The sequence below is a fragment of the Lutra lutra genome, chromosome 10 (genome assembly GCF_902655055.1).
Source record: "Lutra lutra chromosome 10, mLutLut1.2, whole genome shotgun sequence".
NCBI classification, from domain to species: domain Eukaryota; kingdom Metazoa; phylum Chordata; class Mammalia; order Carnivora; family Mustelidae; genus Lutra; species Lutra lutra.
The window spans coordinates 106,490,998-106,509,485 of NC_062287.1; the positions used below are offsets into that span (position 1 = coordinate 106,490,998).

Sequence of the window (18,488 nt, forward strand, 5' to 3'; positions counted from 1 at the left end):
AGATAGTGTCTGCTGTGCAGTACTGCCACCAGAAGTTCATTGTTCACCGCGACTTAAAGGTAAGGCTCACTCCTGTCCCCCATGTCTCTTGAGTCGGGGCGGGGGTCGGCAAGGATGTAACCATCAGGCCCTGCGTGTTCAAGGAAACACCAGCTTTTAATTTTTTGGAGATGATGAGGAAGCCCCTCGGGCTGCTTCTGCCACAGGCCTCACGACTGGCCTTAGATCTCATTCCGGCGGGCAGACAGAGGGCCGCTGCCTCCTCGTCGCCGGGCACATCACCTTCCAGGGCTGCCGGGCATGCGGGGAGCACAGCAGGCTCTGCTGGCCCTTCAGGCGGCCTGGCCGCTGACCGAGGGCAGAACGGTGACTGACCCACAGTGGGCACATGCTCGCTCAGCTCTCTCCCCTGAGATGCTCGAGTGTGGAATGCCTCGGAGGCCCCCGGCCGCCCGAGTCCAGGCAGACGTGGCTGCGATTAACCTGAGCCTGACACAGCGGAGCCCCCAGAGCCCCTCCAGCCTGCGCTGCCCTCCTCCAGACCAGCCTCCCCACACCAACTGGGGGCCTGCCCTGGAGTTGATGGAGAAAGTCCTGAGACCGAGGATGGCTTCCTGTTTGTGCTCCCTTCCCCCTCAGGTCCTTCCGGGTCCCTGGCTTACTGTGGTCCGCTCGGTCCTGACATTTTCCATCTTACCTCCCAGGCAGAAAACCTGCTCTTGGATGCTGATATGAACATCAAGATTGCAGACTTCGGCTTCAGCAATGAATTCACCTTTGGGAACAAGCTGGACACCTTCTGTGGCAGTCCCCCCTATGCTGCCCCAGAGCTCTTCCAGGGCAAAAAATACGACGGACCCGAGGTAGATGTGTGGAGCCTGGGAGTCATCCTGTATACACTGGTCAGCGGATCCCTGCCTTTTGACGGACAGAACCTCAAGGTGGAGTGAAGTGCACACTTAGTTGTTTGTTTGTTTATAAGATTTTATTTGTGGGTAACCTCAACACCGAACAAGGAGCTCAAACTCACAGCCCCGAGATCAGGAGTCACACACTGCGCCGACTGAGACAGCCGGTGCCCGGGGCTTAGATCATTTTTATTGTCTCTCATTTCCCTTCTCAGCCTCTGATCTTACCCCCTGACCTCTCTCACCCTTGCTGCCGCTCCATTTTCCCCAAGCCAGAGCTTCAGAGAAGGGCTTGCTAAAGGTAGGAGTGGATGCGGGGCCTTCTGTGCCCAGTGTCATGGCCTCCATTCTTAACTCAAGGGATGGGATATATCGTGTGTCTGTTCACTCCTCCAAGGCGCGGGGATGGCAGGCCTCGGGCTGGTCAGGCTAATGGGCACAGGGTGTTTGAGCCCAGTGCCTCTCTAGTGGGCTGCCTTGTTCAGACTCTGCCTCCTGCCGTGTCTCAGGTATGTCTGCCTGGTCAGTCTTCAGCTCTCAGGAGCCTGGATATTAGCTTTCTTCCCTGGACCCTGGGGTGATTTGAATTTCCCTCCTGCTGGGGCTCCTGGCCGGCTCAGTCGGCAGAGCAGGCGACTCTTGATCTCAGGGTGGTGAGTTCAGGCTCCACGTTGGGCGTAGAGCTTACTTAAAAAATAATAAAATAAAATTGCCTCCTACCCAGGAGCTACGGGAGCGGGTACTGAGGGGAAAATACCGCATTCCGTTCTACATGTCCACGGACTGTGAAAACCTGCTTAAGAAATTTCTCATTCTCAACCCCAGCAAGAGAGGCACTTTAGAGGTGAGCAGCCTGGAGCCCGGATGGCTGGAAAGTCCAGGGAACGTTCCCAGGGACACCTCCAAGCTCAGTCCCCTTCCTCCCTGTCCATACCCTTTTTTTTTTGCTCCCCAGCAAATCATGAAAGATCGATGGATGAATGTGGGTCATGAAGATGATGAATTAAAGCCTTACGTGGAGCCGCTCCCTGACTACAAGGACCCCCGACGGACAGGTGAGGCTCTGCAAGCTGTGAACTTGAACTCCCTCAGACTCGGGACCAGCCGTAACAGTATGTCCCCCCTTGCAGAATTGATGGTGTCCATGGGTTACACGCGGGAGGAGATCCAGGACTCGCTGGTGGGCCAGAGGTACAACGAGGTGATGGCCACCTACCTGCTCCTGGGCTACAAGAGCTCCGAGGTGTGTGTCCCCTGCTTTGTCCCCTGCCGGCCAGCTCTGCTGTCACCAGCACCCCCGTGCTTCTGGCAGCCGTGGAGGGCAGCAGCTCCTCTCTGAGTAGGTGTGCTCTCCACGGACGAACTTTAAGCCTCAGCACTGGTGGGTAAGGCTCGCTGGCTTTTGCTTGCACTGGTTTCCGTCACAGAATGACTAAGAAAGCTGGTGGGGTCTAGGCCTGGGCCTGGGTTCCCGCGTGGGTGAGTAGATCTGGCCCCGTCTGTGTTGATAAGGCTGGATCAGTTCTCTGTCTTTTTTGGTTTGGCATGGTTGGGTTTTTAAAGATTTTATTTGAGAGAGAGCGAGGGAGAGCAAGCACAAGTGTGGGAAGGAAGGGGCAGAGGAAGAGGGAGAGGCAGGCTCTCCGCTGAGCAGGGACCCCAACATGGGACTCGATCCCAGGACACGGGGATCATGATCTGAGCTGAAGGCAGACGCTTAACCGACTGAGCTACCCAGGCGCCCCAGGATCAGTTCTTTGTTGATTTAGAAATCTTTCTGTCTGTTTCTGTGTGTTTGTGTCCCTCTGCATTTGGAACTGTCCATCTCTGGGTGTTCAGATGTGTGGGTCTCTGTGCCTTTTTTATAGGAATCTTGAGTCTTTGTGTTGCTTCTGCCTAGTGCTTCTGTCTGGCTTTGTGTATCTGTGTGCATGTATGTCCACCCTCCCGTCTCTTCATCTGGAGGCCTCGTCTTTGCTCTTCTGCCCATCTGGGTAACCATGCCTGTGTGTGAGTCTGTGGGTGTGTGTGGGAGTGGGGTCTCGCTCATCATCTGCGTGTCCCCACATGCACTCCAGTCTCCCTGCTCTCCGCCTGGTAGTGTCGGACTCTCGGTTCTCACCTTAGCCTGCTCGGGAGGTATCTAGCCAGGGGCAGGAGGGTGTGGTCTCCGAGTGTGAAAGTGTGTTCACACTTTCACACAGGCTCATCCCTCTATGGGGGTAGGGGGGTCCGGTGTTGGGCAGGGGAGGTCTTAGGCTCTGTCAGGATCTGTGTCAGGGCATACATGTCTCCTGGAGTGTTCAGGTACACCTGGGTCCTGCAGGGGCCTATATCATGTGAGTGTGGGGTGGCTCTGTGTCAGGCAGGCTGGTGTGTCCTTGGGTCTGTCTATACGCATCTCCGATGACTTCTGCCCCCCTTTGCCTCTGCTTGCAGTTGGAGGGCGACACCATCACCTTGAAGCCCCGGCCTTCTGCCGATCTGACCAACAGCAGTGCCCCTTCCCCCTCCCACAAGGTACAGCGTAGTGTCTCAGCCAACCCCAAGCAGCGGCGCTTCAGTGACCAGGGTGAGTGCTTCGGGGGACTTGCAGGTGGGGACTCACCTCTCTCCTGAAAGGGCACAGATTCTGGGGGCTGGGGATGACACCGCTGAGTTTCAATCCCAGTTCAGCCACTTGTTAGCCTTAGGTCGAGCCACGTAACTTCCCTCGCCCTCTGGGACCTGGGGTTTGCCAAGTTGCTGGCAAGACTGTAGGAGAGCGCCGCGCGCGTGCGTGTGTGCGGCCGCCACTCGGTGGGCCCCTCGCCCTTACCTGTTGCCATCGCCCCTCTGGCCCAGCAGCTGGTCCTGCCATTCCCACGTCTAATTCCTACTCTAAGAAGACGCAGAGTAACAACGCAGAAAATAAGCGGCCTGAGGAAGACCGGGAGTCAGGGCGGAAGGCCAGCAGCACAGCCAAAGTGCCTGCCAGCCCCCTGCCCGGCCTGGAGAGGAAGAAGACCACCCCCACCCCTTCCACGGTGAGCGTCCCTCCGGCCCGCCACCACCCAGCCCTGCTCCCTTCCCCGCTCCCTTCCTGCGGTGGGGTCTGCCCTCTCCTAGCAGCTCCCTCTGGCCACCCACCAGGTCTTACCTCCCAGGCCACTTTTGCTTACTGTGGAAAGCCTACCCCCAAGAGGAAAAGCAGAATCCTTTCTTTTCTCTACCCGTCTGTTCCTGCCGGAAGGCGGAGAGGAAGCCAGTTCTGTGAACAGAAGAACACTTTGGTTTTCTGTGATACAGCTCTGCCCTTTATTCCCCACAGAACAGCGTCCTCTCCACCAGCACAAATCGAAGCCGGAATTCCCCGCTTTTGGAGAGGGCCAGCCTTGGGCAGGCCTCCATCCAGAACGGCAAAGACAGGTGAGCCGGCCCGGGCCCTGCCCACCACGCTGCCCCTGAGCCCTCTCTCACGGCAGTGACGTCCGTCGGCAGCCCTGCCCTCCCTCCCTGCTCTCCGGAGTTCCGTCCTGGCTCTGTCCAGTCCAGCTTGTCCACACACCGGCACCTCCGCCTGCTCTGCCCCCCACCCTTGCCACCGTGTCCTCTCCTGTGCTCCTGGGACTACTTCTTGCAGTGGGCGGACCAAGGGAGACTCCATGATCATCTCGGCTACTTTCTGGCTTCTTCCTTCTTTTTCTTTCTTTCTTTTTGTTGTCGTTGTCGTTGTTGTTGTCGTTTACTTACTTATCTACGCAATGTCCACACCCAGTGTGGGGCTCAAACTCACGACCCCGAGGTCAAGAATCACACCCCTTCCGACTGAGCCCGTGGGGCGCCCCCGCCTTCTTGGTTCCTGACTGCAGCCGGGGCATGGCGGCCGCGCTCCTCTTGGCGTCAGCGCCTGAGGCTTTGCCTGGGGTTCCCCAGCTCAGAGCAGAACCCCGAGCTGCCCACCTGAAGGGTGTACGTGTTGAGGGTGACCCTGGCTGGGCCTAGCCAAACAGATCCCCCTTTAGCCTTGACCACCAGCATCTCTTGGTGTGTTGCCTTCCTGGCTCCTCCTTTTCTGAGCTTAATGAAAATTCCCCTTAGCAACACCCTGCTCTTTCTGTCGGCAAAACATCCTTGTTCTTAGAATTCCTAGGAGACCAGCGCAACCCGGAGGCAGTACCTCCTGTCGGCTTTCCTGCACTTTTGGTTTCCTCCCCCAGGTTTTGGCCTCCCTCACTTTCCTCACCCGCCTTCCACTTCCCAACCCAGCCTTCCTCCGCTCTGACTGGAGTCCCATTGCTGCTCCCCGGACCTGACCTGACCTGACTTGCACCTGCCGGAGCTCGCTCCCCATCCCTCACCCCCAACCGTTCTGCCCTGCCCTTGCTTCCTAACCTTAACCTCCTGCCCCCCTCCCACCCACCCCTAACCCAGGCCTCTTCGCTGCTTTTGTCTCCTAGCCTAACCATGCCAGGGTCCCGGGCCTCCACGGCTTCTGCTTCCGCCGCGGTCTCTGCGGCCCGGCCCCGCCAGCACCAGAAATCCATGTCGGCCTCCGTGCACCCCAACAAGGCCACTGGGCTGCCCCCCACGGACAGTAACTGTGAGGTGCCGCGGCCCAGGCAAGTGTGCTGGGGCAGCTGGCGCGGCGGGTGCCCTCAGCCTGCCCCACCCCCTGCGTCCCACAAATCCCACCCCCTCCCCTCCCCACCCCCCACCAGCCCGGCCCCAGGGTGCTGCTCTGCTCTTGGCATCTTAGCCACAAGAAATGGCTTTGTCCCCTACAGTCAGGAAGTAGAACAAAAAAATAGCTTAATGCCCCTCTTTTCCTCCAGTTCTCCCTCTCAGAACAGATATGCAAGAAGCCGTCCTGAGGCTCCAGAAGGAAGCCTTTTTGTTTTGAGCCTTCCTGGACTTCCTTAGGACCCCAGGGACAGTCAGCACCAAAGGGACTCAATCCTTGAGGGTTGGTCAGCATTGTCCCCTTGAGGTTCCAGTGTGCCTAGCTCCCAAGGAGCCACTTCTCTCCGGCCTGTACTGCTCTCCACACACGTATCCTCCGTTGCCTCCCTCCCTCCCCCAAACCATCTCCTTCCACCTCCGCCTAGATGTCCGCCTAGATGTCCTCCTTGCCGGTGTCCTCGGTGGTCACACCCCTTTCCTTCTGTGTCCTCCGTGATGGCTGCCTCTGCCGTAGCATCCCCTTCCCCTTCCCCAGCCCAGGGCGCTGCAGGTGCTCGGCGGTAACGGCTTGTGCCCTGACACCTCTCCTCCGCCCTCACCTCTTTTCCCACAGCACAGCCCCCCAGCGTGTCCCTGTCGCCTCCCCCTCCGCCCACAACATCAGCAGCAGTGGTGGAGCCCCAGACCGAACTAATTTTCCCCGGGGTGTGTCCAGTCGAAGCACCTTCCACGCTGGACAGCTCCGGCAGGTGCGGGACCAGCAGAATTTGCCCTACGGTGTGACCCCAGCCTCTCCCTCTGGCAATAGCCAGGGCCGGCGGGGGGCCTCGGGGAGCATCTTCAGCAAATTCACTTCCAAGTTTGTACGCAGGTGAGTCGGGGTGGGGAGGTGCTTAGAGTGGCAGAGAGAATAAGGCCAGGCCCTCCTACCTGCCTGGGAGTGGGGGTGGGGACTGCAGACACAAGGCTTGGGTCTTGGGGTTGGAAGAGGCCTTGGGAAGCCTAAGGAATTGGGTGCTTGTCAGCATCTCACGATCCGAGACCCGTCTGTCCCTCCCAGGCTCTCCCTAGCTCCTGTACACAGCCCTCGTTCTCTGGCCCCGAGAGCAGATGGCCAATGCCGCCTCCTCTCTAGGAGAGTGTGAACTCAGATGCTAAAATAAAAGCCCCCCCTCTTCTCTCCTGGGTTCCCATGGAAACTTATATTTGGTGACGCAGCTGCAAAGTCATGAGGCCTGAGCCAGGCTGGGCCGGCAAGGAGAGTTTTTCCTGGTCCTCTGGCTCGCCCCCTCTGACCTCCTTTCCCCCGACCCGGTTGGTTAGGTCAGGCTGCGGTCGCTCCCTCGGCATCAGCCGCCGCCTCCTCCCCAGGGCTCACCAGGATGAAGGCCTGTCATAAATGAAGTAGCCGCTGGGGGCCAGGCTAGCCTCTTCCCTCGCAGCGCCGTGGGTTGACGCTTTCCGAGGTGGCGAGCAGGGTGGGGCTTCTCTTCATGAGGTTTCTCACACCTGGGCCCCAGCCACCCTGAAAAGACAGCTTTGATTCTTAGGATGCACCCAAGCCATCGCGCCTGGCGGGATGCTCCCTGTGTCCCCACCTCGGCGGAGCTCGGGAAGCAGCAGCAGGCTCACCGCCCTTCCCGCTGCTCTTCGCTCCGGGGTAGCCGAGAGCCAGAGCCACGGCCTCTCCGGTCCCAGAGCGCAGGGCTTGGGGCGGGGCGGGGCGTCTAGGACTCTAGTCTCGCTGAGCGGCTCTTCCACGTGGGGTGACCCTCGAACCTGTAAAGCCCACTCCCCACCTGCTTATCCACATACTGTCTTGTTGGTTTTTTTTTTTTTTATTTCTTTTTTTATTTTGTCTTTTTTTGTTTGTTTTTTTAGAAATCTGTCTTTCAGGTTTGCCAGAAGGTAGGCGTTCAGCCCGCTGTGTGTGTGTGTGTGTGTGTGTGTGTCTGTGTCCTGTGTCCTGCCTCCGTCATTAACTCCCCTTTTCTGGCTCTTGCTCCCGCCTCCATCTGCTAACCACGTCTGTGTGGCCCTCTCTCTGCCATCTTAAAGGGATGAAGACTGCCTCTGACTGGGCGGCCGCTCAGGGCAGGTGACTTTGAAAATGAGGGGCCTGTCCCGAGGCACAGGGGACCTTCTCAGGGAATTCTCCCTTTAAGATTGTCTCCTCGCCCACACCCCAGGTTTGGGTTTTGGTGGTAGCACTGGGTTCCTTCCCTGGCCCTTTCCCCCCGTCTGTGCATGCGCTGTGAAGGAGCTCCAGGAGGGTTGCAAGTGCATCTGGGACGGGCTCTCCTTCTGGGTCTTTGGGTCTTTCCCTTCTCTGGTCCCCTGAACACTTCAGGGCCGTGTGAGCTCGCCCCTGTCCTAGGGACAGCAGGACTTTGGAGGTGCTACAGGGACTCCGGGGTCCCAAGGCTTTTCAGTCTGACGCTTCCAGGCCCTCAGGAGCCTTTGCCTCAGGAGTGGGCACAGCACCCCCTTCTGGCAGCTCCTGCAAAACCAGGCCTGCCCCGCCCCCACCCAGCACGCCTCCTGCCTCCCGCAGGATCTGGACGAGTCAAGCCACAGTCAAGCCACGCTGCTTTTCTGGGCCCATGTTCTCTGGATAGGGACTGTGGCCTCCAGAGAGACAGGGGCCGGGATGTTCTAGGGCTGGAGCCGTCTACCTCCTAGCCCTGGCAAAACAGTGGGAGATCCCCCTCACCCCAGCTCAGGCATCTCCCTTCTTAGGCCAGAACCTGGCTCTGCCACCTCTGGCCTTATCCTCACCCTCTCTGGAAGCCTGGGTGGGCCGAATACCAAGCTGAAGACCAAGGGCTGGGTTGGGAGCACTGGTTCCCCAAGGCTGTCAGCCCCAGCTCTGTGCTGGGGCTAGGACCCCTGGCAGACACGTCGGTGACCCAACTGACTAATGGCCAAGCCAGGGTCCCTAGGCTTTCCCCTTCCCACCCACTGCTCCCCACCCAGCTCTTCCCTGCATGGCTGGCTGTTGACTCACGGGCCCTGGTGGGGGCCTGCCCGGCCGGGCGCCTCCACCCACAGGGCAGGGACCAGGTGGGGCCGGGGAGAGCAGAGGCTCCTTCCCCTGCACAGCCCGGGCTCCCTGCTCGCAGCGCGCTTGTGTGCATTCGTGTGTCTGTTGTGTCTTCGTGTTCCTTTTCCATGTGCTGCTGCTGCTCTCTCTCATCCTCACGTCCCTGCCCTCCTCTGCAGCCCCCAATTTCCCGGCTCCCGGCACCCATCTTCCAGCCAGGAGCTGGAGAAGCCGCTCAGCGGGGCCAGACCTCTTCCCCACCCACCCTCCCAAGGTGCTGGCCCTGCCCTGCCCTCTGTCCTCCCTTCTGTACAAGCAGATGGCCTGGCAGCCTGGCAGGCAGGGGGAGTTCTAAAAGAATGGGGGAGGCGGGCTTGTCCATGGACGGCCTCGTGTCTCTTCTCCCCCACCCCATCTCCAGGCACCCGCCCCCAGGCTTGCTCACGTTTCCAGCTCTCAGCCCTTTGAGCCTCCTGAGAGAGGCTTCCTTCTGACACCCACACACACCATGCCCCCCCCCAGCCCAGCCCCTTCCCCTCAAGAGGACTGAGGCCCTAGGGCCCCCGGGTACTGGTGTCGAAGAAGACCCATCCACGGCGTGAGGCCCTGGCCATGGGCTGGCGGGGAAGCGGCCTCGTGCCATGGCTGTGTGCTGTGTGCTCCAAGCGCGCCTGCATACCCGCACCCCTCTCCTCCCCGGGACCAGAGGCTCCGCCTCCCCAGCACACATCTCTGGGAGCATGGGGAGGGACAGGCCCTGCTGCAAAGGGACAGTCTGTCTGCCGGTGTGAGGTGCTGCAGGGCCGTGGTGGCCTGCCAGGTGACGGGCAAGTGGCCTCAGAGCTAGGGTTCCGCTCACCGACCCTCACCAGACCCACCCTCACCTGGGTCTGCGGCGGTGGAAGGAGCGAGAGGTCCCAGCACTAAACTCTCCCTCGCTCTGTTTTTTGAGGAACCTGAATGAACCTGAAAGCAAAGACCGAGTGGAGACGCTCAGGTGAGAGGGCTGGAGCCAGCACCAGCCCCGCCCAGGCCAGTGGGCTTGCCACGAGCCTCCCGCACCTCTCCTCCTTCTCTGCCCCCCGACTCTTCTCTGGTGGCTCTGCCCTGTCCCCACCGTCTCGGGGCCTCCCTTTCCTCAGAGAAGCCCCATGCCCCAGCTGCAGTAGGTGTGGGCCCTTCTCCTCAGCTCCGGTGCCTTTGGAAGCAGGAGCCCTAGGCTGGGCGGTTGGGGCTACAGATTCCTACCCATTGACCAGCTCTCCTTTCCGTACCTCAGCCGCTGCTTTCTGTCCCGTCTGCGAACCACTCAGGGCTGTTGAGCACGTGCTCTCCTTTCCTCCCTGACCCTCCGCTCATCAGAGAAAAGCATGGGACTGTCGCCCTCCCCTCCCCTCCCCTGCCAGGGCCTGGCTTCTCCTCCCCTTCTCTGCCTTCCTGAGAGACGGAGGTCACAAAACTGCCCACCCCTCTCGCCTTCCCTCTGCTTTCCCCTGCCACCAGGTCTGATGCTCCCTCCCACGGCACTGTCGCCTCCGGGCCACCCTCCCGCTCTCCTCTCTGGTCTCCGTGGGGGGGCCGGCTGCCAGGGTGGCTCTCCCGTGGGTGGGGTGCCCCGGGCCATGCCCTGACCCCCTGCCCCCCTGCCTCTGGCCTCTCTGCAGACCTCACGTGGTGGGCGGCGGAAGCAATGACAAGGACAAGGAGGAGTTCCGGGAGGCCAAGCCGCGCTCTCTGCGCTTCACGTGGAGTATGAAGACCACCAGCTCCATGGAGCCCAACGAGATGATGCGGGAGATCCGCAAGGTGCTGGACGCGAACAGCTGCCAGAGCGAGCTGCACGAGAAGTACATGCTGCTGTGCATGCACGGGGCGCCGGGCCACGAGAACTTCGTGCAGTGGGAGATGGAGGTGTGCAAACTGCCGCGGCTCTCACTCAACGGGGTCCGATTCAAGCGGATATCGGGCACCTCCATGGCCTTCAAAAACATTGCCTCCAAAATAGCCAACGAGCTCAAGCTTTAACGGGCTGCCGGGAGTGGGGGACGCTGGAGGTGGGCCGGCCGGACGGAGCTACTGGGGCCTGGCTCCCACCCACCCGGGCCAGACTGCGGACGCGGATTGCCGCGTCTCCCCCTGCTGGCACTTCTCCCCTCCCTCCCTTGGTTTTTTTCTTCCATGTTTGGGGGTGCAGGAGACGGTCCTTTACCCCCAACATTGATCCCTGCCCGGAAAGTCCCCCTTCCCCCCTCTCCCCCACAGGAGGCAAAGGAAGGGGAGGGAGGGGTGGGGGGGGCAGGGCTCCCCCTCGGTACTGCGGTTGCACAGAGTATTTCGCCTAAACCAAGAAATTTTTTATTACCAAAAAGAAAAAAGAAAAAAAAAAAATCCCAGCGGCCACCTTTCCTCCCTGCCCCATTGGGACAGTCGAGACTGGATCTGTGGGGTTTCCCGGGAGGGCGGCTCAGGGCTGGGACACTCAGGCAAGAGTGGTGGAGTTCCCTGTCAGGCCCTCCGCCAGGCCCACTTTGGGCTTCTCCCCTCTCCTTTCCCCCCTTCCCCTCCAAGCAAACCACCAGAGGTGGCCTTCCCCTGACCTCAGGCCCCAGGGCTGGAGGCCTGGATGGCCGGGCCAGGGGCCAGGGGCGGGGCGCTGCGCAGCCCTGAGGTGGGGGGGGTCAGGGGGGGTGCTGGCGGCTGCCCTGGGCTGGCAGGCGAGGCTCGGGGCTCCGGCCCCCCCACACACTGTACCCTCCTCCCCTCCTTCCCCAGAGCTGGGCATTTCCTTCCACAAGCTGCTGTGGGGACTTTTGTTCCCCTCCTCAAAAGTCTGTGCCATCTTCTCCCACCCCTCCTGGGCAGAAGGCAGGGGGCTGACACCCCCCCCCCCACCCCGCTGGGAGAGGGGAGGGGACTGCAGGGCAGATAGGCTCCTCGGCCCCCAGGGGGCCGCCTGGGCTGCTAGTCTCCGGAACAGGGATGCTGGGCACTCCGTTATGGGAGAGCCTTTGTCTGAAAGCACAGCCCCTCGCCATTCCTCTCCCCTGCCCCCTTCATTGGCATTAATCTGGGCACCAGCTAGTTCCCTAGCAGTGACTCCCCTCACCACTCATCTCCCGGCCTTGCCTTTTCTTCCTGACACTGTCGCCCCTCCTCTCAGGAGACACTGCCCAGGGCCTCCACGGCCGCCTGGTGGGAGGCTAGATAGGGCAGCGGGGGGCCGGGAGCCTCTGCCCTCCCCCGGGGGTCGGGGGACAGATCGGCCTAGTGACTCCCAGCTTGCTAACCTCCTCGGCCAGCGTGGGAGTGGCTGGTTATGGGCGCTTGGCTGGTGGCGGCCGCTGCAACCCTTAATTTATTTCTCTGCTGTTTCTGTTCCTGAGAAACTGGGGGAGGGGGGTCCTGCACAGAGGCTGCCCCTACCCTCACCTGAGTTGTACATTTTTTTGTGATGGGTTTTATTTTTTATTTTATTTTTATTTTTATTTTTTTTTTTGATTTATGATGACTCCACTCCTATTCATCACCCACCCACCCCACCCCCAGCCCAGGCTCCATGGCAAGTCAAGCCCTTAGGGTCCCAGGAAGGGGCATAGCCAACCTCAGCCCTCCTGCCCCAAGCCCCAGCTGCGGGCTGCGGGCTCCGGGCTCTGGGCTCAGGCTCAGGCTCAGGCTCCGACCAAGGGCTCCCCCTCCTTCCGTCCCTCCCTCCCTTTCTCTCCTCCTCCCTCCCTACCCCTCCTGCCCAGTGGAACAGCCCGGGTGCTCTGAGGGGCCGGGAGGGCATGGCTTGGCTCCCAGAGGGGGTGGTGGCCCATGGAGGGGCTCCCAGGCAAGGTGGCCCCTCCCCACCCACCCTCCCACACCCGCACTTAGTTTCTCCTCTGGATCAAACACGTAATAAAGAGAATGTTTGGAATCTGAGCTGCCTCCTCCTGTTTCTTCTCCCAGCCGGGCAGGGACCCAGTCCCCCTGGGCAAGATGTGGCTCAGCCCGCCTGCCTTGCAGGAGAGAATGGATTCCTGTCTGGGGCCTGGGGGAGGCCAGTGCTGGGTGGCTGCTCCCTCCCATCCTCAGGGCACAGACAGGAAGCAAAGCCCAGGGCCCTCCACACAGAAGGAAGAGAGAGCACTCGTGAACGTGGAAGATTTTATTTATTTTTTAAAAACATTGAAAAATAAACCCATGTCTGCATATGTTCCCAGCCCTCCTTTCTCTAAGCTTTCAGGCCGTGGGTCCAGTGGGCACCCTCAGAGCTTAGTACTTCTCGGCAGACTCCAGAAGACAGGAGAGCTGCCCATCCAGTTCTGCCACACTCAGGCCCTGAAGGAACCTCTCTGCCCACCTCCCCCTCCAGCCCCCTCCCCACCTCACCCGGACTTTATTGCTAAAAGAAAGAGGAAGAACAGCCAAGGCTGTCCTCTTCCCCCATCCCCCAAGCTAAGATCACTACCCCCTCTACACAAAGGGCCAGACCCAAAGGCCAAGCCCCAGCAGACTAGGAGGCAGCCATTCCAGCCCCAGCCAGGAAGAGCAAGGACCCTCAGGCCAGCTCAGAAGGCCCCTGAGCCCCAGCCCCTGGCTGGGGTGGGCACCGAGAGACTCCACTGCCAGAATCTTGCAGAGCCCACAGGTCCAGACTGTGCCCACTGGCAGCTCTGGGACTTCGAAAGACCTGCCCAAGAGCTCGAGTCCCTTCCGTCCTCAGTGAAGCCAGAGGTGTCCAAGGATGGCCAGCAACAGGGTTCTGGAGCCTCTGGTGGGTAGAGGGCCTCAGGGCTCAGAGTGAGGGTGCTGGAGGCTCCAGGGGGGCTCCAATCAGGGTGGGTGGGGGCTGAGGACCGGGCCGGGCACCGTGGCGGGAGGCAGCCAGAGCAGGGCGGATGAGAGGTGGTGGGGGCTGGTTGGGGGCCAGGCGGGGCTGGAGGAACCGGCCCTGCTGGAGTGGGGGCGGCTGGCGGAGCAGGGTGGGCGCCGTGGGCAGAGGCGGCCTCAGCAGCGGCGGTGGCTGGGACAGCGAGGCAGGAGGCGGCGGCGGAGGCGGCACGGTGGGCAGCGATCGGGGCACAGACGTTGAGACGGAGGTGATCTGCACCTGAGCGGTGAGAGAAGGGAGACCAGCCTCCAGCACAGCCTCGCCCCCACCTAAGACCGCAGCCGGCTCCAACCCTCGCTCCTCTCAGCCCCTCACCTCATCGTCTTCCTCGAGGGCTGGGGCCGGCAAGGGGGCCCCTCTCCTAGCCTCCTCCATTGGGACTGGGGCTCCGGGGGCCCCATCCTGCTCGGCCTCCCATTCCTGCAGCACCTCCTCCAGGTTGAAGCGGCGCCGATAGCTCACGAAGAAGGTCTTCACCTGGGTCAGGGTCTTATTTCCAATGACCTCTGCAATAGCCCCGAAGTCTTTGCCGTACCTCCGGATGGCTACAAGGGTCGAGAGGGCAGCCAAGGGTGAACACCCCGTTAGAAATATTTCCTTCCCTGAACCTTCCCTTCCCTTCTGCCCCAGCTCCTTGGAGGGTGGGGAAAGATTCCTGGGGCTCTCCATGACGCCCCCCCCCCCAGTCTAACCCACCTTGTACGGCCAAAAGCTGCTCATCGGTGGTCCAGCGAGAGTTGAACTTGGTGTTGGCCTGGAGAGCAGAAGATTGATCCTTTGGACTCAAAACTATTTAAACAGAGCCTCCCCCCCCCCAGCACCCCTTTCATCTCCCCTGGGCGGCAAGGGAGTAGCCCCTGCTGCACCCAGGCCTGAAGCCCCCTCACCTCCGGGGGGCGCAGTGGATCAATGCCCCCCTCCAGCGCTTGGCGGAGGCTGCTGTTGGTCTGCTTCATGCTTTGTACCTGAGAAGGCCGAGCAATGACCCATCAAGCTCTCCTGCCAGGGAGGCCACCAAGACCAACTCTGGCCACGGCTGGACTGCGCCAACATGGCTCATGGCCACCCACCCACCACCCAGCTCCCCCCTCCCACCCCATGCAGTTTGTCCCCCTCTTACGGACCAAAGGGCTTTCTTCAAAAGGCCCAGAAAAGAAGACCCAGTTACCCAAAAGCCTAGAGGATGGGGCAGAGGCAGTCGGGGCATCTGGACTTCTTCCCCTTATACCCTAGCTGTCCCCAAAATTGTAGCTCCCTGGGCTGCCCGCCACCCCCTCCACACAGCCCCTTCCTCTCTGAGGCCCCCACCTGGCGCTTGAGGGAGATGAGCTGTGAGTCAAGGCCTCTAAGAGTGAGGTTGGCGAGGTCTGGGCTTCCTGACACAGCCGTGAGGCCCTCAGGGCTCAGGTACATGCCCTTGGGTGGGCGGCGTCGGGTTCGCAGCGGGTGGTGACGGTACTGAGATCCCTGGGCCTCCTTCTTCCCGGGGCCTGGCCGAGTATTCAGGGGCCGAGAGGGCAGAGGCTGCCAGGGAAAGGAGAGGGGTGGGTGGTGTGGAGCCCGGGGACAGGGCAGGCGGGTAGGCAGGGCCAGACCTCACCTCTCTCTTAGGGTCTCCAGCATCCGGCTCTCCCTCACTAACGGCTCCCCGGCCCTCTTCAAGCTCATCACTGTTGACACAGGGGCCCAGAAGGGAGTGAGGCAGAGGCCAGGACCACCCCCTCCCCAGAGGTCAGTGTGCGCTCCCCCGGGGCCCCCAAGACCCCCACCTGTCTTCTTTGTCCTTTCGGCCCCCCAGCCGCCGAGCCTGTCTGTCCATCACGCTGGTCCGGCTACGGGTCTTCTTCCACGAGTAGTAATACTTCACCAGGCTGGGGATCAGCTTGTCAGGGAGCTGGAAGGGCAATGCCAGAGGCTGGGGCCCACCCCAGACCCTGCGCCGCCCACCCAGGGCAGGCTCATCAGAACCAGAAGGGCTAAGGAACACTTGGCTGGGGCGAAGGGGCTTTACCATCTGCTGGATCCGCTGGAAGCATTTGCCATGGAAGCCAAAGGCCTGTTCAAACAGCACCTTGTCCTCCACGGTCCACTCGTCAGGGAACGGGGTGAAGTTGGCCAAGTCGGCCAGCGACTTCTCCACATCGTGCTTATGCCACAAGAGCATGCCCAGCGCCTGGCCCGGGAGAGGGAACAACTCAGCTCAGCTGCCCCCAGCACTGTCCCATCCCCACCCCCGATACCTACAGGGCCAAGGCTCACCTGCTCAATGTTGTAGCCATGCTTCTCCTTGGCCATCGCAATGTACTTGTCAACTGCAGGGATGGGAGGGGCCCGGTATTGGAGAAGGGGTTACCACTCCCGACCCAAGCCTGCTTGCCCAGATGGAGGGAGGCCCCCAGGGGCTAGGCCCCTGAGCCTGAGCCCCAGGGCAGGGGCTGAACCCACATACCTAAGCCTCCAGCCCAGTCACTGACTGGCATGAACCCAAACCCCCAGCTCCCAAGGATGTGACCGAACCGGGATCCTGCCCACTCACGCTTGGCATCTGACACACAGTGGTTGGGCGACCACACCAACATCCCCTTCAGCTCCTTGTTACTGTAGCGGGCTGGGCTCTCTGAAACACAAGACCAGAAAGGGGAAGACCTTCGGCTCAGCCTAGCAGCGCTGGTCTAGACCCATGGCCAGAGGGTGGCAGAGAAGTGGGGCCTGTGAGGTGAGGCCCAGAAGGGAAGAAGGGGCAGAGACCCAGACAGGAAGGCAGAGCAGGAAAGCTAAGCCCATGCCACCAACCCCCGCCCGCCTGCCTGCCTGCCTGTCCTCCCAGTGGGCACCAGCCAAGGGCTCCCCCAGGTGGGGCTCAGGGCCAAGCCATGGGCCCTCTGCTCCCCTCCCTTCGCAGCCTGTCCTGCCACTCACCAGGCTTGCACTCCGGAATTACGGCCTGGTAATTGGTTCCAACGCGGATCATGCTGTCTGTGGAGCCAGGGGGAGGCAGTCAGGACTCCAGGGAGGGAGGCGGGGAGGACAGGAGGATGTGGTGGGGAGGGGATGGGGGGCGCTGGCCGGGGGCTCTCCTTCCTGACCACCCAGGGCCCTCACCTTCTAGAAGGCTCACTTTTCCCTGATCTTTCCCCTCAGTTACCCTCAGCCACAGAAGAAACTGGAAGATGAGAGACCCTGCCTAGTCATAGCCCATAGTGGAGGGGGTGGGGGGGCGGGGTGGTGGCGGGGACAAGGGGCCAGTTTAGAGCCCAGGCCAAGCAGAGCCCTTTGTTCTGGCGGGGGGGGGGGGGGGGGGGGTGTGGAGGGGGTGGGGGAGGGGGGTCTGCTGCCCCTAGACCTGGACCATAGCCCTGCAGGGAAGCCAAGGCTCCTCCTCACATGAGCCTCACAGCTCGGTGTGGAAGTGTCCTTCCAGCCCCTGCCCCAGCCAGACCTCAGTCCCCCGTAAGGTGGCAAGGTATGAGCGGCCCAAACTGCGCCAAGGAGGCCCGCCTGAGTCCTTTAGAGACTGAGGGCAGGGCAGGGCGGGCAGGGCGGGCAGGGCGGGGGTGGGCAGGGCCGCCTCCTCCGCAGCTAGGGGCCCAGCCTCCAGACTCCCCGTGCCGGCAGACCCCGGGCTTGGGGAAGAAGCCAGCTAGAGGCTCCAGTCCTAGGAGGCAGGAGCCACGAGTCGCAAACGCCCGTGGTCGGCAACTCTCCCCCCGCCCCACTCGCGTCCCCGGTGCCAGTGCACCTTTAACCCTAGGCCGCCGGGCTCACCGTGCGAGTGCTCCTCCTCGCTGCTGTCATCCTCCGAGTGGGGCTGTCCGCCGTTGGGCGCCGTCTTGGCCCGGCTGCGGGACAGGATCCCGGAGCCCGCGCTCGGCTTCTCCATCACCGAGGGCATTACCCCGCCCAGCTGCCCCGGGGGGCGCGGGAGCCTTCGGAGAGCCGCGGTGGTTGCCGCGCTCGCCTCGAGTGCCGTGCCCGGCCCGGCCTGGAGAGGTCGCCACTGAGGCTACGAGAGGCAGGAGGTCAGCGTGGCCGGGGTCCGGCGGGGCGGGAGCCCTGCGGACAGCTCCGCGCTCTCCGCGACCCCCACGGGCGAGGGCGTCAGAAAAGTTTGTGCAGAAGTGGGGTACGCGGGGGATGAGCGCAAGGTTCGGTGCGGCTGGGGCGCGCTCGCTCCGGACGCTCCACGGGATTGGGGCTCCCCCGGAGAAGTCGGGGCACCCTGCCTTCGGGGCGCCCCGGGGGCCCCAACGCCCTCACGCCCACGCAGTTGAGCGGGCGGGCGCTGCGGCGCAAGTGGCGCCCCCCGCGGGCTGCACGCCTCTCGGCTGCACCGGGATGCCCCCGTCCCCGGGCGGGGACCCCTGTCCCGACCAGACCCCTGCCTGCGACGGCAGGCGGCGGGGTCCCGGCGGTGGCGGCGGCGGCGGGACGGCGCGCACGGCGCGCCGCGCTGGGCAGACTTGCCGGGAGGCGGGCGGAGCGCAGCCGCGGGCGCCGCCTCGCACCCTCCCCGGCGCGCTCGCTCTCCCCGCCGCGCTCGGGCTGCTGCTCGCCCGCCCGCTCTCCGCCGCCGCTCGCTCCTCGCGCACACAATGAAGCTGCTGGCAGGGAAGTAGTGCCGGCTGCGGCCTCAGCACCCCTCCCCCAGCCGATGCCTCCGCCAGCTGAACATCTGGCCCTGGGGTGGGAGGGAGGGCCCGGGGGGCGGGGCCTGGGGGCCGGGGCTAGACCTCCAGTGGGTGGGGTCAGGGCCGGGGTGGAGAGCGCTTCCCTCCGCGGGGCCGCGGGGCTCCCGGACTTGCCCCTGGGGGGAGACCCCGGCTGCCCCCCAGGAGTAGCCGGGGGTCAGCTCCACCCACGCGCACACCAGCCCCGCACACCAGTGGGCTCGGGTTACTGCCGCCTGCCCCCGGGGCCCTGAGGCCGCCTGCCCGCCCGACCGGGTGGAGCCCAGCTTTTCCTTCCATTTCCCTTCCTGCCAAGGAACTCCCCGCCCCCC

At 62.4% G+C, this 18,488-nt stretch overlaps 2 protein-coding genes across 15 annotated transcripts in view; one reads left to right on the plus strand and one right to left on the minus strand.

Annotated features, from left to right (window-relative positions):
* Positions 1-12,537, plus strand: part of MARK2 (microtubule affinity regulating kinase 2) — a 57,662-nt gene extending 45,125 nt beyond the window's left edge. For 3 of the 13 annotated variants that reach the window (XM_047690169.1, XM_047690171.1, XM_047690177.1), the window contains exons 7-19: positions 3-59; positions 705-941; positions 1,633-1,752; positions 1,864-1,963; positions 2,039-2,151; positions 3,348-3,480; positions 3,753-3,934; positions 4,219-4,316; positions 5,348-5,509; positions 6,184-6,441; positions 7,452-7,478; positions 9,566-9,610; positions 10,278-12,537. In XM_047690169.1, the coding sequence (XP_047546125.1) occupies positions 3-59; positions 705-941; positions 1,633-1,752; positions 1,864-1,963; positions 2,039-2,151; positions 3,348-3,480; positions 3,753-3,934; positions 4,219-4,316; positions 5,348-5,509; positions 6,184-6,441; positions 7,452-7,478; positions 9,566-9,610; positions 10,278-10,638 (1,893 nt within the window). In that variant the 3' untranslated portion in view covers positions 10,639-12,537. The remainder of the gene's footprint in view (positions 1-2; positions 60-704; positions 942-1,632; positions 1,753-1,863; positions 1,964-2,038; positions 2,152-3,347; positions 3,481-3,752; positions 3,935-4,218; positions 4,317-5,347; positions 5,510-6,183; positions 6,442-7,451; positions 7,479-9,565; positions 9,611-10,277) is intronic. The other 10 variants (XM_047690170.1, XM_047690175.1, XM_047690172.1 and 7 more) reach the window with 10 other exon arrangements.
* Positions 12,538-12,748: 211 nt separating this feature from the next.
* On the minus strand, positions 12,749-18,092 carry RCOR2 (REST corepressor 2). 2 transcript variants are annotated; one of them, XM_047690183.1, is made up of 12 exons: positions 17,255-18,090; positions 16,409-16,465; positions 16,026-16,106; positions 15,749-15,801; positions 15,501-15,662; positions 15,259-15,383; positions 15,090-15,159; positions 14,798-15,013; positions 14,377-14,454; positions 14,186-14,243; positions 13,805-14,034; positions 13,250-13,708 (listed from the first exon to the last, which is right to left on the minus strand). In XM_047690183.1, the coding sequence occupies exons 1-12, from the start codon at positions 17,379-17,381 to the stop codon at positions 13,394-13,396; spliced, it is 1,572 nt and encodes a 523-aa protein (XP_047546139.1). In that variant the 5' UTR covers positions 17,382-18,090; the 3' UTR covers positions 13,250-13,393. The 2 variants fall into 2 exon arrangements, with proteins under 2 accessions (XP_047546140.1, XP_047546139.1); XM_047690184.1 differs by lacking the exon at positions 13,805-14,034 and having other exon boundaries at positions 12,749-13,708; positions 17,255-18,092.
* Positions 18,093-18,488: the final 396 nt, after the last annotated feature.